Below are 14806 nucleotides of genomic sequence, written 5' to 3'. Positions count from 1 at the left end.
AGTCAAGCTGTATTGCTTCATTTACTTATGTTGAGCATATGAATTTCCCCACTGGCAGGCTAAGTACATTTTTCGGAAGGTGAGCCACTTGTTTTGTCATTTATTTTCAAGCTTTAATTCTTTGATTAATTAATCTTCTGAGCAGACAATCATTTATTGTAAAAAACCTTACCCCAAAAAGGCAAATGTTTCAGTACTTATGTGAGTTACACACATAAACAAACGTTTTTTGTAAAAGATGAATGTGCATTAAAAAAAGTCAGGTATTAAATATGAGTTGCAATTATAAGTGAAAGATTTATCACCAGATTTCTGAACAGCTGAAAAGAAAATTACAGCTGATATACAAATCACTCCACACTTTCACCATTATCTTCTCTACAGCTGTTAGTTTCTACCCATCAGCTTTCTCTCCCTCCCACTGGCGTGCTGCCTCTCATAAAGATGAGAAGGTGACACAAGGTTGTGTGCTGCGGCACGTGAGGTCACTCGTGGCCCTGAGGAGAATTCAAGCCAGAGAGCAGGACAGCTGGGCACAAGTCGTCCCTCTAACCATCCAGCTGCCCGCCTCAAATCTGAAGTCGTGGTCTGCAGTGAGGCTTAAATAGGCAGCGTGGAGCGCACAGTTATCAGTGACTTGAAGTGACCTTATTTCTCTGGGATGGTGGTGAGAGGGAATATGAGGGTAGAGGGGTTGATTGGACTCCCTCGAAGTGTTCTGGAGTTGAGGACCGCAGAGGCAGAAGGGTCAGAGACGAGTGTCCGGTGTGATGAAAAGAGCAAAGGAATCGTGGAGCTTGCATGATGGGAATGAAAGAGCCTGATGGTTTCAACTGAGTGGGTGTACAAGGTCACCGACAGTCCTGCTGTGCAGCTTATAAGTCACTGGGGAACACCCTGACTTCTTAGAAGATCTCAATGCCACCCCTTCGTGACAGGCATCAAATAATATCTCTATGCAGAGACTAAATGCTGTTCATATAAAAAATCCTGTAAATAACTCCTGCCATCATCTTAAGTAACCAGCCGAGTCCTTCAGAAAGAGCAGTTGGGATGAAGTAAATGAGTCTTGTTAATCCTCCCTGGAACCAGTGTATTTAATGTGTTCCTCCACCAATCTGCAGTAATCCAAGAAAACAACTGGCGCCTTCTGTTTTTCAATGCAGCAACGTGCCATGACTTAACTTGATTATGTAAGACTAACCCAGTTAGTGACTGTCATCTTACTTAAAAAAAAAAAGAAAAAAAAAGCACTCCAACTAATGCAATCTAATGCAACAGTCCAGAAACATAAGTCCCCCTTCATTAAAGTTCCACTGTTCAGTGTGTTGAAGCTGTTTAAGAGGGAGGATTCAACTGTGACATCATTAATGAGACTGCAGTTTGTGGTGCTGTTGGAGTACACTGTGTTAAACTGACAGGTTTTTCTATTATTTTGTACACCCTATTTATATCAATCAGTGTAGGCTGAATAACACTTCTCTGTGTTATGTAACTTATTTTTACAGTAGCAGAAACTATGGCCTCAAAAATTATCACACAGTTGAATCAACACCTCAATTAAAAAAAGTAAATGGCACATTTTAATATAATGCAGGAATTTTGTATTGATCTTTATTGACAAATCCAGTAATTTGTATTTTTGTAGTTTGATATTCTACTCAAGTTACAGGTAGATAGAGGGATAGATATGTTATTGATCCTAAAGATCAGAAATCTTAGTGTTGCAGCAGCCGTCTCAGCCACATCAATCATAAAAACAATGAGGTGAGTAAATATCAATTAAAGGCTAAATTCTGCACGGTAATTAAAGTAAATAAAGTATAAAAATAAAACCATTGTGTAAATAATAGAAAAAACAATTGCTTGATTTTACAAAAATCATTCATTGTATAATTGTATAAGTGTTTTCTTTCTCATGATTTAAATAGTATAGAGAAGCACAATTCCACAATTGAATGAGATGGCCTTTTAACAAAACTACACAGACCAATGTATCTCACTGTGAAGAAAGACGAACAATTAAACTGACAGTGTTAGAAAATAACATAAATTCTTAACATCCTTTGACCTTTGTCGCGTATCAAAGAGATAAAACAGCAAAGGCCCCGTCTATAAAAATCAGCTCAAGATTAAAAAGCTAATCCCTCTTCTCTAAATGCAGAATTCAATATGTGTGAAATTGTTATCTGTCTCTGGGTACTTCTCTACTGTTCATTATTACATCATCATCATCAGCATCACAGTTACTGTGCAGAGGAAGTGCACTAACAGGGCTTGTTCCATTATTACCAGGGCTGAGGTAATGCTTTCTTCCCTTTTTATGTTTTTAGGATAACAATTTAAACGGTGAGTGAGAAAATGTATGAAATTTTAATTTCATTTTCAAATGAAGAGGAAACTAACTTCTTAAATGGAGTATATTAATCAAATATTGTTCATGCTATATATCAAATATATAAAACATCATATATTTCCATATATTTTTTAACATTTGTCTGTAAGAAGATGAAGGAACTTGTTCTCTAAGCAGAGAGATTACTGTTAAGCCGTCGTGCCGAATTTAAACTAATTGTGACACCATGACAACAGGAGGCGATAGAGGAGGTGGGTAGAGGGGAGGAATGAAGCCAGTGCAGTGGCGAGGGTGGCTATAGAGGAGGTGAAAGTGACAGAGAAAGAGAAAAGGATTGGGGGTGAGCAGGAGACACCTGACAACAAAGAGATAGAGAGACAGGTGATGAAAGAGACAATTAATGTGAGATGAGGTAGAAAAACAAGAAGAACCAGCCTACCTCAATACCACTAATGCCTCAAAGTTTCAGGTAAATGTGGTGCAGCAGCTGCACAGGGAGGCAGAGTGAAAAGCTCTTCTCTGGTTCCATCCCTGAGAGTCTGTCCAGAGCCGCTGGTGCCAACAGGCAGGCTCAACGCTCCCACCAACACTGGAGACAGTGAGCGAGGCAGAGAGCGCTCTGCCTCCTACTGCTCTGATTAAAACACAAGTGTGTGCGTATATATGGCAAGTGAGTGAGAGAGAGAGAGCGAGGCAGACACTTATGAATGTGATTCTCCACTAAAATGTGTGAACTGGGAGTTTTTCTGCAGGCAAAACTGAGCAGCAGAGAGAGTGGGAATGCAAATCTATCCTGAAAACCTGAAAACAGGTCGTAAACACGAGATAGATGCACAAACTTAAAATAGGCGTCACACATAGCGACTATTTGTTAATTGTAAAGGCCACACAGACCCTCACTGACGAAAATGTCTTATGTTTAAGGGAAGACAAACACACACTCGCTCCTGCATTGTCCCTCATTAGCAGCATGTAGAACTAGGCTGCAGGCAGCTCATCATGCATCATCCAGGGAGCTTTTAGCACATTCACAATATATTCATCCAGAGCTGGTGTGCATTCGGAGAATCACTAAAAAACACACACCGTACCCAGTTGTGCTCACACCCCTGTAAAAGAGGCTTATTAGAACAACGACACACACAACTCCTAATGAATCCTTTAACAGGAGGACCGTCAAACCTCAAACAGCCACATGTGCAAACACACAGTGAGGCAGCTCACTTAGTGCATCTGCTCCACAAACCCACACTCCAAATCCCTTTGTGTTACTTATTCTTTTTCTCTCACACACTGCCTCATCATAACGAGATCCTTTCCCACACTTCATTTGTAAGTGGCCAGACATGTTTGACAGCTGAGCCTCTCTCTTTCCACCACCACCACCGAACCTGTAAAACCGAGCTGCTGACAAAAATAGGAGGCAGACAATGTGGCAGTCTTCATAAGTATTATTATAAACTACAGAGTCTGTATTGGGACCTATTTGTTATTTGATAAACTCCTTTTGTTTCCAAGACTTTACCTGAAATCATCTTGGGCTGCTCAGACAGAAACCCTAGCATACATTGCTGAAAGAATGTCTTGCTTTAAATTAAAAAATATATATATTTATGTAGGTACATAAATACAATTTTATCCCTAGCTACTTTCTTTTTCCATTTGTGTTCAAAGCCTTGGTGAAGTTCATTATTATTATTATTGTTATTGCACCTGTTAAGGTCTTACTTTACTACAAAGTTGCCACTGTGAAACAAATGAGAATAATAAATAAATAATTTATCTCAGTTATTTCTATACAATTTATTTTCTTTAGCTTCAAACAAAGTCAAAGCATAACAGAAATACACAATTATAACACATGTTGCTCTGTCTCTTTTTACAGACTTAACTTCTGTGTGTCTGTTCTTCTGACCCCACTCACTGTGTCAGATGAAACTAGAAAGCTCAGGTTCAACAGGTAATCATCTTATTCCAAAAGGAAATGTGTATTTGCTTTAGAAGATGTATCTACAAACAGGAATCAAATGAAACTGACAGAATTATTCAGCTGTGGACTTTAGTAATGTTTTCAACCTGTTATCTGGTTATTAGCTCTTGCCCTGCTCCATTTTTTTCAGAAACACATCAAGCACAAACGAGACAAATGTAAAGTGAGAGAGATTAACACAAAGAACAGGAAAAATAGGTCAATAATCTGTTGATTTATGTGAGTGATCAGCTCTCTGTAGATTTCTTCATGTCTAACAGACAAACTGAAGCAAATGTCCCTGTTTAGAATCATTCCCAGCTCAACAGGGACAGATGCAGTTTTAATAACTAAACTCGGGATACAGATTTCCACCCTGAGCTGAAATAAATTATTTCACGTTAATCTAGATTCCAAGTTGTCAACTGTGGATGATGAGATGTGTTGTTTGTTGCTGTTTTAGCGGGGAATTAATTATTACCTGTCACATATAGAGGCGTGCTGATGCTGAAAAAAACAGTCACTCTTCACAGTAGTGAAGTGAACTGCAGAGACTGAAGAGTGACACGTTCTGAAAATGTTCATCCACTGAGTCCAGTTACAAAAATACAGTTTTGTATCAGTACAAACTAGAATGGCCCCTTACATTCAATCAAACTGCACCAAATCACACACACTCACAGATATCAGTCCCCTAAATGGGCCTTTTTTCATCAATATCCATGAATCATTCCTCTGACAAAGGGAAAATAATGAAATAGGCAATGATTAAGAAAATGAAAACACAAGAACCTAAACTGAATCTGCACCACAATTGAATTGGGTTTTTCATGAGTCATACCACATTCTTCTACCTGTTTCGTTTTAGTCCGTCCAGTTGTTTTGGTGTAATATTGCTTAAAAACAAACATACAAACCAACCAACTAAAAAACTAACAGGGTTAAAAACTCCTTTAGCAGAGGTAAAAAACAATGCAAACTTGCAGCCAAACGCTGTAGAACCATGTGAAGTGTTTCTTATATCTCTGGGGGATCGTGGTGCACAATCAGCAGCTTAAATGCATTCTCCCCCTCATTTTTCTTCTTTTTTCCTTCCTGTTTTTTATAAACCTTATTCACTTTATATTCTGGCAGACTCTTTGCAGTGCTAAATAAAATTCAGGTGTTGGTGATGAGTCAATAACAAAATCAGTCCTGAACAAGGGTAAAATGCATTTTGGTGAACAAAGCCTTGCAAACTTTGTTATACCTCCACAGTAAGTACTGATTTACAATGCTAATACACTTGCATATACACGAAAGATTTAAGAAACCGTCTTTTGCATGTGTCCTTCTTACCGAGGTTGCTGTATGTGGCACTGCATTGACTGGAGGCAGGAGAGTGGGAGTGATGGGAGTGATTCCCGTCCTCCTCTGGCTCTCCGAGGCTGGCGCTGCCCTCGCTGGTTGAAGCTGGTGTGGCGACCAGGTTGGCATGGCTCTCCTCGCCCTCCCCAAGCACCAGACCCAGATTCACTCTGGCACTTTGACAGGGGGCACCGGGCAGCTCCCGATCCTTCGCATTGCTGGCACTGACCGGTACCTGGCTGCACATGATAGGAAGAGAGAGGCATGGATCAGTTAGTTATGAAAATGTGGAGTATGGGCTCCATTAACAGTCTGATGATGAACATAGTTTGGTTTCTGATGTTTTACCCACTACTTTGATTAATGTTCATTATTCTAATTCTATCATTCTGTATTCTGCATGATAATATCTGCAAAACAAGTCAGAAAAGAAGCAGGATGATGTTAGAGCTCCATTTCAAAGACAGTAGTGTTTACAGATGATAAACAAGCTGCTTTTGATAACAGCCTCTATCTGCCATTGTTCATTTTGTCTATGACAGATAACTGTATCTGGGATCACAGGATATGAACTAAACAAATACAATAATGTTTTTATCTAGTAGTTTTTTCAGTTTTTCAAATCAATGTCTGTATCACTTCATCAGCACTCTTCTTCTTTTTCATTAAGGGATGACTTGGGATCGGCACAACTGTAAGTTTGGGAGCTTTTGAAGCGTTATGTGTTAAAATGCAACAACACATATGCTGCCTGAAGTAATGTGGTAATAAACCAAAAGCAGATCACAGTGGTGCGTGATAATACTTTATGAAGATCCCTCTCTGACAGTAAGAGGCTACAACACAAGGTGTTTGTTGAGGTGAGATGAATTCCATCTGTCTGCCACAGCAGATTGATGAAAAGTTGTGATGATAAGGTGGCAGACTAAAATGTGCCAATGAGACAGTTATGAAAGCTTTAGGCAGGTAATTAAACATTGTGGCTGTACTGAAGAAAAAAAACATTGATCCACAAAGCTTAAAAAAAGAAGAAAAATAAAGAATCAGAAAACAAACAAAAACAAAATCCTAATCTCCTTATCTTGTAGCAATGCCACATAAAGCTGAGAATATGTTTACATTGTTGTTTACATTTGTTCTATGTGAGTCAGCTGGGGAGAGACTTTTCAATTGTGGTGGAAATATTGGGAAGAGAGCAGAGTGAAACTAGGGCAGTCTATGAGAGACCAAGGTTATTTTCTGCAGGACTACGAACATATGTGGAAATAGCTAGTCACATTCACTGGAGTTTACAGGGCTGAGCACAGAGGAAGTATCCAGTGACTGCTTGCCAAACTGTCATTTTTTCACTGATCGAAGAGACAGATCTTTTCCTCCCTTTTTTGCTGCTAAAGTCGGATAATATCGACACCATTTATTGTATTAATAACATTAAGTTTTTGGGGGGACAAAGAGACTATCTTTCCCCATGTGAGTGCAGTTGTACTGAAACAGACTATTAATAACTATATATTTCTCAGATTTATTGTACTTGGATCATCGATGTTGAAATAGAAGTGGTAAACAGTACTCTTAAACCCCCCCTAAAACCAGCATCTGTAGAATCTTAAAGGGGAGTCATAATTTACCTGTATAATTTTAGTAATAGTCATATTTTATATAATTGATTCTTACAATCTGTTGACTAATATCTTCCAAGTGTAGCAACATTGGTACAAAGTGTTACTTGAAGAAGTTTAAAAGATTAAGGTGTTTTGAAAATAAATACCTGCCGTAATCATCTGCTGCACATCTCTGTTGAAATGCTGGTTTTCACAATTACTTAAAGCAGATTAAATATGTTTTGTCCCCTATTACACAACAAGGCCATATCTTTATAATCAACTGACAGCAGCTCATCTGAGTTTTGGACACAAGGAATCTAGGTCATATCTTACAGTTACTCTGGGTGTGATATCACTGACAGAGCTGAGACTGCACAGAGCGACTCAGACCACAGTGTGAAAGCCCTGAGGCACGATGAGCAGACTTGTCATACACTATAGTTTGTTACTGCCAGTCACTCATGTTGTACAGGCAATTTGCAATGTGTCTTCCTTTAAGGAAGTGACAGCCCGATGTGCATCACATCGTACTGTAAAATAATACTTTTCCTGAAACGTTTGACATTGAAGGAAACTACTTTGCATTTAAGGTAGAGAGCACCTCAGGTTGTATTTTTGTGTCTGAAACAGTTCAAGCTCGAGAGAAAAATAACCAAGCCCAAGCCTAGCCAATGTGACTGCACTCGACCTAAACCCGTATACATCTTTTCAAAAAGTTTGTCAGAAACGAGCCTTGCTTATTTGGGCTCGGGTCAGGGATCCACACTCTAATGTAAATGAAATGTACTGTGTGGAGTTTGTGACCACTACTAGTGCCCTGGAGCAATTTCTTATGAGCGGGTCCCCTCTTTGTCCCAAGCACATGGATGCAAATTAACATACACATAGGTGACTCGCTAACATTTTCTGCCAATACTGCAGATCATTTAAGAAATGTACTGAAAATATAACAATACAAGCTTAATACTTCTTATAAAAACTAAGCTAGGCCTTTCTTGGGGACCTTTTTTTTATGTAATGACACTTAAATGTAGCAAGTACAAGCTTGTCCATCAAATATGGACCAAACTGAAGAGTAATCTCTAAAAAGCATATGAGGGTTTTATTTTGTTATATTTCTGTCATAGACAAACAGACTTAAATCAGATTATGTATGTGATTGTCATATAATTATGCAAGATTATATATATATATATCCTGTTCTTAGATTACATTTTCCAGTCCTTCACTTAAACAGTTAACTATTCACTTTGAAACATTGCTTTCTAAGGAGCTGAAAAGTAACCGAGCAAAAGCAACCCTTCATCCCAAAACAATTACTGAAGATGTTCACGGAAAAAAGGGAGCCTAACGGCGTCTAAAAGACCTAAGTAAAATGATGCAATAGATGTAAAATAGTAACAAGAAGAAAGCCCTGAACATGCAATAACACTGACATGTTGTCAAACGTATCCAAAACATCTTGCTAAAGCAGGGGATAAAGAGGATAAAGAGAGACGGCAGCTGAAACTGAGAAATAAACATTTGATTCACAAAGTACTTTGTTTAAATTCAAGCTAAAAGCATCGAGTAGGCCGATCAAGTAAGAGCTAGTGTTTTTCCACAGTCACCTGTAACTGTGCCTCTCAGCTCTATGGTGAATAAAATGTAAACAGCTGGTGTTTCATCAGGAGCCATCTGGGATCTGTCTGTCCGCTTTGATCACAGTAAAAACAAAACTCAGTGCGACCTGGTTACTGCCCTCTGATCTGATAACGGTTCAGCCACAGTCTTCTAATGTGACCTGTGTGAGACATTACACCCTCAGGCCACACAGGTTGAGATCACCCAGGCTGGCTGACATTTTAAACTACTATAGATATCACCCCCATTGTAGCACAAAAAAATACCTGCGATGTCTACCACCTAAGCAAGTGACGGGCCCTGCCATCTGTTCTAAATTGGAGATATTATTTTTAATGGCATGTTAATAGTGTTTCATAACTATTATATTATAAATGGTGATAATAACTATCATCCTTTTTTAGTCTGAAACGTATTTATCTCTTTGTCATTCCTGTCCTTCAGCTAAATAATAACAAAAGGAAAACCAGGGCAGTAGAGAATTTAGATAAAAAATAGTTCAAAGTGCTAATTTCTTGGCCACAAGCATTGTCATGGGTGGGGCTGACTGGCAGTAATGTTTGCTTTATCCCGAATCAGATGTGTAATTTCCTTGACTGTAATGTTGATATCATATGTTCCTAATATGACTAATGCTTTATGTGATCATACACAAAATCCCCTGTCTAGCTCAGATGGCTTTGTCCAGTCGCAACTGGTATGTTTTTACTTCCAGTGCTCGGATAAAATGAGCTGAAGCTCTTCTGTCACCAACAAGCTGGCCATTTATTCACTTATTCTGTTTTGCCAGTCATAAACAGAATACAAGTACCATATTAAGCTTAAAGTTAATTGATTTGTATTACCACATAATTACATGGTTTTGCCTTTAAGAAAGCTAAGACAGCAAAAATGGTGTAACAATTAAATCGTCTGTGTTTTGAGGAGGAATCATCAGATGAAGTAAATGACTAAAACCGAAACTAAGACAGAAACTGTTGTTCACATTATTTAAAGTCATATTGTTTTTCCTGGATTTGCTATAACGCAGGCATTTCAGAGACAAGCATGTTCTTTCTTGACAAGTGTTGAATGCAATATTTTGGCCATGACGTGATAGAAGAGTGAGCACTTGAAGAAAAACACCCAGGCGCTCGTGTATCTGTCTCTACCTCGGGGGCTCTTGTGTCTGAGAAAGGAATCAGATCTGACGAGTTTATGATCTGTCTTTGTAGGTCATAAGCCCTCCTTGTAAGAGAGCCGATCAACAGCCTCCAAGTTGTGAGTTTATGACTTCAGCACTTTGCCAGTAGCCGACAGTCGAAATAATAAAAAGCCCAGCGCAGTGTGGTGAGCAAAATAAAGTGCGAAAACAAATGCAGGAATCAAAGCCTGAGTGTACTTCCAAACTTAACAGAGAATCAACAGTGCAGTGTGATACAACAGAATGCAGGTTTTGCTATAAAAACTGAAAGTGGTTTGACTTGTACATGTTAACACAGTTTCCTCTTCCAATTGTCCCTGTTCCTTAAATATAATCAAGCTGCACCAAATTTCACACATTCATAGATATCAGTTATTTACGAAATAAAAAAAAGATCTAATGCATGGAGAAAATTTTGAAAGGTCCCCACCAAAATTCAATGGCTTCTTCCCTGACCCATACGGCACCCTTCCATCAAGTTTTGTGGAAATTTGTTCAGTTGCTTTTGTGAATTCTTGCTTACAAATCAACCAAAAAACAAATGCACAGGGATAAAAACATAACATAACGGTGGAAGAAATGAATAGGTTACTGTCAGCTTTGATGTGGCAAAAAGAGCACTAATTCCGAGCATATTCTGGAAGAAGAAATCTTCCAGTGTGGACTCACACCTTGAGAGGCCCTGGTCACAAAAATACCCTTTTGCCTGCAGCATGTTTCAGTGTCAGGACCTGACTTGTTGAGACAGCATGAAGCTACCTCAGTGAATTTCACTTTCTCAGACATTCTATTCAGGAAATGAACGATCGCAACAACCCAAAACACACATCATACAATCTCAGAAACCTCTCCTCCTTAAGTCAACATGACTTTACATTGCCTTGAAGCATGGTCACAGGTATATACATAAGTGAGTGAAAGAATGGGGCTTACCCACTATATTGACTCACGCAGCTTCCCATTCGGGAACCCTGGATACAAGGCACAGGAGTATTCACATTCTAGGTAGAATGGAAACTGTCAGCTGGCCACTTGTGAAGAATCAAATAGTTATTTCCTGGTCGTCTTCCTCTATTCTCTCTCTTTGACTGCTCTTACCTGTCTGAGGTAATGTTCACCAGAGTAGAGGACCACGCCTACTGTTGGCCAATATAACTTCCTCCAGGCAAAGAAAAAAACACTGCGGAGTTAACCCTTCTTCTACCAATCAAAACAGAGGGTCTGCAGAATCACCTGAGTGACCAGTTCATACAATAACTGACCAATAGTGGTAAGTTTATCCAGGGAGGGTTTTTAAGAAGCCAAAATGGAAGATATTTCACTTGCGGAACATACAGCAGTACCAAAGTGGTTTTGCTTTAAAAAATAAAGAAAGATATTATGTTACTATTTATCAGCAATATCAGGTAGTGCAACAAAGTGGGAATATAAAGGAGACATATTTTAAATGGTGAAATTGTGTTGCCTAATAAATACCAAAGTTGAGAAACAACTAACAATAGCTCCAGTACACTGCAGAATAACTGATTTGAAAAAAGGCAACAACTATATAAAACTTTAGGTGTCATGCAATTGCCAAACAATAAGACAACATTTTGAAGAAGGCTTTTCTCCCTTTCATGTCTGTTCCAAGGACCATGAGGTGTCGACGGAAGTCGCATTCCACAAGCACATTCTTTCTAAACATTATGTCACATCTTCCTCCACAACACCAACAGAAACTCGCACCATGCAGAGGTTTAGTGGTTTTCTGTTTTGGGTTCAACACAAATCTCTCTAGCCAAAACCTGAAGTAAACACAAAATAAACAGTGAAGTAACAATGTAAGGTACGGAGCTGCCAACAGACCGAGTGAATAAATTAGTTACTAATTGACAGGTTCACAGTGAATGCTGTAAACAGCAGGGTCACAAAGGAATGTTTATAAAAGACAAGTGCAAAGAAAGTAAAGTAGATAAGCCCAAAGGTGAGATGTTTCAAAGAGTTATGTGTGATTCCACAGAGGCTAACATGGAATACAGGGTTTGGAATATAGTTTAAAAAATACATTTTTCTGGTATCAAACACGAGCATATGAATTTTAGTGCAAAGACGTGATCAGTATTTTAATACTTGGACACTCCCTGATGTTCGCAGCTCAATAAAAAAGGAGTATCAGTATTTAGTATTAGGAAAACTGCGGTTTCATTTTTGGTCTCCTGAAGACTTTCATTTAAATGTAAGACTTTTCAGTAAGGGATGTGACGGATCCAAAGGTTTGTAGGCTCAGTTATCAGTGACACTTTGGTCTTGTTTATAGTTTACTTACAACATGCTAATATCTGGGTCTTTGAGAAAGAACTACAACATAAGGAGACATTATGCATACCATTCTTTTTTAGGAGAGCAATGGAAGAAGTGTTAAATGAACCTTAACATAATACAGAGCTATTTAAACATATTTAATATTTATTTTTAATGTATTCAATACTTTTTAAGGCCTACCAGCCCAATGAACTTTGTAAGACCCAACAGAAACCCTGAATACGGAAAAGTGATTTTATTGAACATTATAAATTTAATTTGTCTTTGTTCGACTACTCCTTCATCCTCTGTAGGAACTGGGAGACTTCCTTCGCTCTCCTTTTGGCATCAAACTTCTGGGTAACTTGTACTGGGCATGATCAAATTTATACAGCACACCCTTATTTATCCTATCTCATATTAATAGTAAAACTAGCACATATTTGACACTTATACCACTTGTTATTAGGCAAGAGAAGAGACAGGAACTTCTGGAAGAAAGAGATGACTAGAGCTGAAACTTGAGGAGGAGAGAAACGGAGGGGAGCTAGAAATGAGACAGAATGGGGCCGAGCTCTTGACAGGATGGAGGAGTGAAATATTTAGGAGTTCACAGTGCTTCAGGCTCAAAGGCAAAAATATATGGATGGAAGACATGGAACAGGAACAAAAATTACATGAAACAGAGTAGGCAATGGTGGCAAGCCAAGCACCAGACGGCAGGGTTAATATGGGGGTGGCAGAGTCACACAGAAAGGAGAAGAAAGGGAAGAGGGCAGTGTTACGAAGGAGTCAAAATATAAGAGATCCGGTGAGTAGATGCCCAAGAAGAACCGGAACAAGTTGTCCTTGAGCTTAGCTGTAGGTGTGATATTTCCAGTGTCATTCCAACTAATCATGCTGGTGGTGTGGATGACAATTCCCTAATATAATTCCAAAATACATCAAAGCTTTTCATTTAGTTATATGTGGATGATTAGATGTAGAATCAAATGAAAACAATTGAATTTTGACCTTTTCATTATCCACTCATTATCCACCTCCATATTTCTTGATTTCTTGTTCTTGCTGCCCAGTTGTAACATGAACTACCTTATATTTGAATTTAATTGAAAGAGGTAACATGTCTTTGTACATTCTGATGGTAAAATAGGAATCATAATTGACTCACTCAACTCAGTGTAAACACACACACACACGCATTTTATGTATATTGTGCTAAACCAATGATTTACACAAAATTAATTAAAATGTTTTCAGATTTTGTTTTCAGAGTGTACTGCAGTCTGCTGTCTAAATGATTAGTACTTCATATCATTAGCAGTGCTTTCAGCTGACAGCTTTCCTGATAAATGAGTATTTATTTGGCCACTGCACCCACTTGACTGATAGCCAAAAAAATAACCCTAAACGTTCTCTGCAGCAAAAAAAACTTTCACATTCACAACAAACAAGCTCATAATGTTTAACAGAAAAACAACATATCCAACAGGTGCTGGATATATGCTATGCTAGACATCTTTATGTGGCACCTTTACTGCAGGACTAGAGATTAAACAAAGAGGGCAACAGGGGGTCAATCAAAAATAAGGGACTCATTATGTAAGAAAACAACTACAACTTCATTAGCAAGTAGGCTGATTAGTATGCGCATATGCATGAAGCTAAAGGGAATATGTCATTTAATGCAGTGATTAATGGAGTAGTTTTTAGTCTGACTGCTGTTGAAGACTTGAAACACACTACAGCTGTTTTCAGACATGACCTGCGGGTAAAGTCCAGTCAATTGGCTGCAGAGTTTACCCAGTATGTATTTCCCACATGCACAACACAGCGAAAGGTTTTCTGCACAGACGCCTTCACAACAGCAACAAATCCTCTGCATTATTCAGGTGAGAAGTTGAGCAGCCAGGTGCAGCAGGCAGACACAGGAAGTGATGCATTAATGCCGCTGCAGAAATCACATGATTTTCTTGACAACATACAGACACTGTCGTCAGCTTTCTTGAATTCGTTGACATCTTCTCCATGTATAACACTTTTTACCGCGGATATTTGTTGTCTTCTTTTATTTTTAATTTTTGCATCTGCTGTGTGTACAATCCAGCGGGGATGCCCTGCTGTGTTCTCACATCGAATTCTCCGTTTCACTCAGACATTTGCATTCACTCATGCACCTCCTCCAGAGAAAATACGGAGACTGCGGAGTTCAGTGCATGTTTGAAAGCAGCTTATGGCTCATTCCTGAAGGGAGGAGCACCAAGCACACTGCCTGCTATTCAGGTAATTGTTAACATTGGGGAAGAGACCACACAGACTATATAGTCCAAGCAAGAGGGCGAGCAGACAAGCCTAATTAAGATCTAACACCTCTAGAATCTGTAATGAGGTGTCTGAATAAGAGGAGAAGCAACCCTTGCACTTTGGAAGGGTAGCTGGAA

The 14806-nt window shown here is 38.9% G+C and overlaps 1 protein-coding gene across 3 annotated transcripts in view; it reads right to left on the bottom strand.

Annotated features, from left to right (window-relative positions):
* peak1 (pseudopodium-enriched atypical kinase 1) overlaps positions 1–14806 on the bottom strand; it is a 98213-nt gene that overhangs the window by 7952 nt on the left and 75455 nt on the right. For all 3 annotated transcript variants that reach the window (XM_069527966.1, XM_069527965.1, XM_069527967.1), the window contains one exon: positions 5664–5911. In XM_069527966.1, the coding sequence (XP_069384067.1) occupies positions 5664–5911 (248 nt within the window). The remainder of the gene's footprint in view (positions 1–5663; positions 5912–14806) is intronic.

Source organism: Paralichthys olivaceus, chromosome 7 (assembly GCF_024713975.1).
Source record: "Paralichthys olivaceus isolate ysfri-2021 chromosome 7, ASM2471397v2, whole genome shotgun sequence".
NCBI lineage: Eukaryota > Metazoa > Chordata > Actinopteri > Pleuronectiformes > Paralichthyidae > Paralichthys > Paralichthys olivaceus.
Note: the sequence above shows the minus strand (reverse complement) of the source record. Positions and strands in the feature narration are given on the sequence as shown.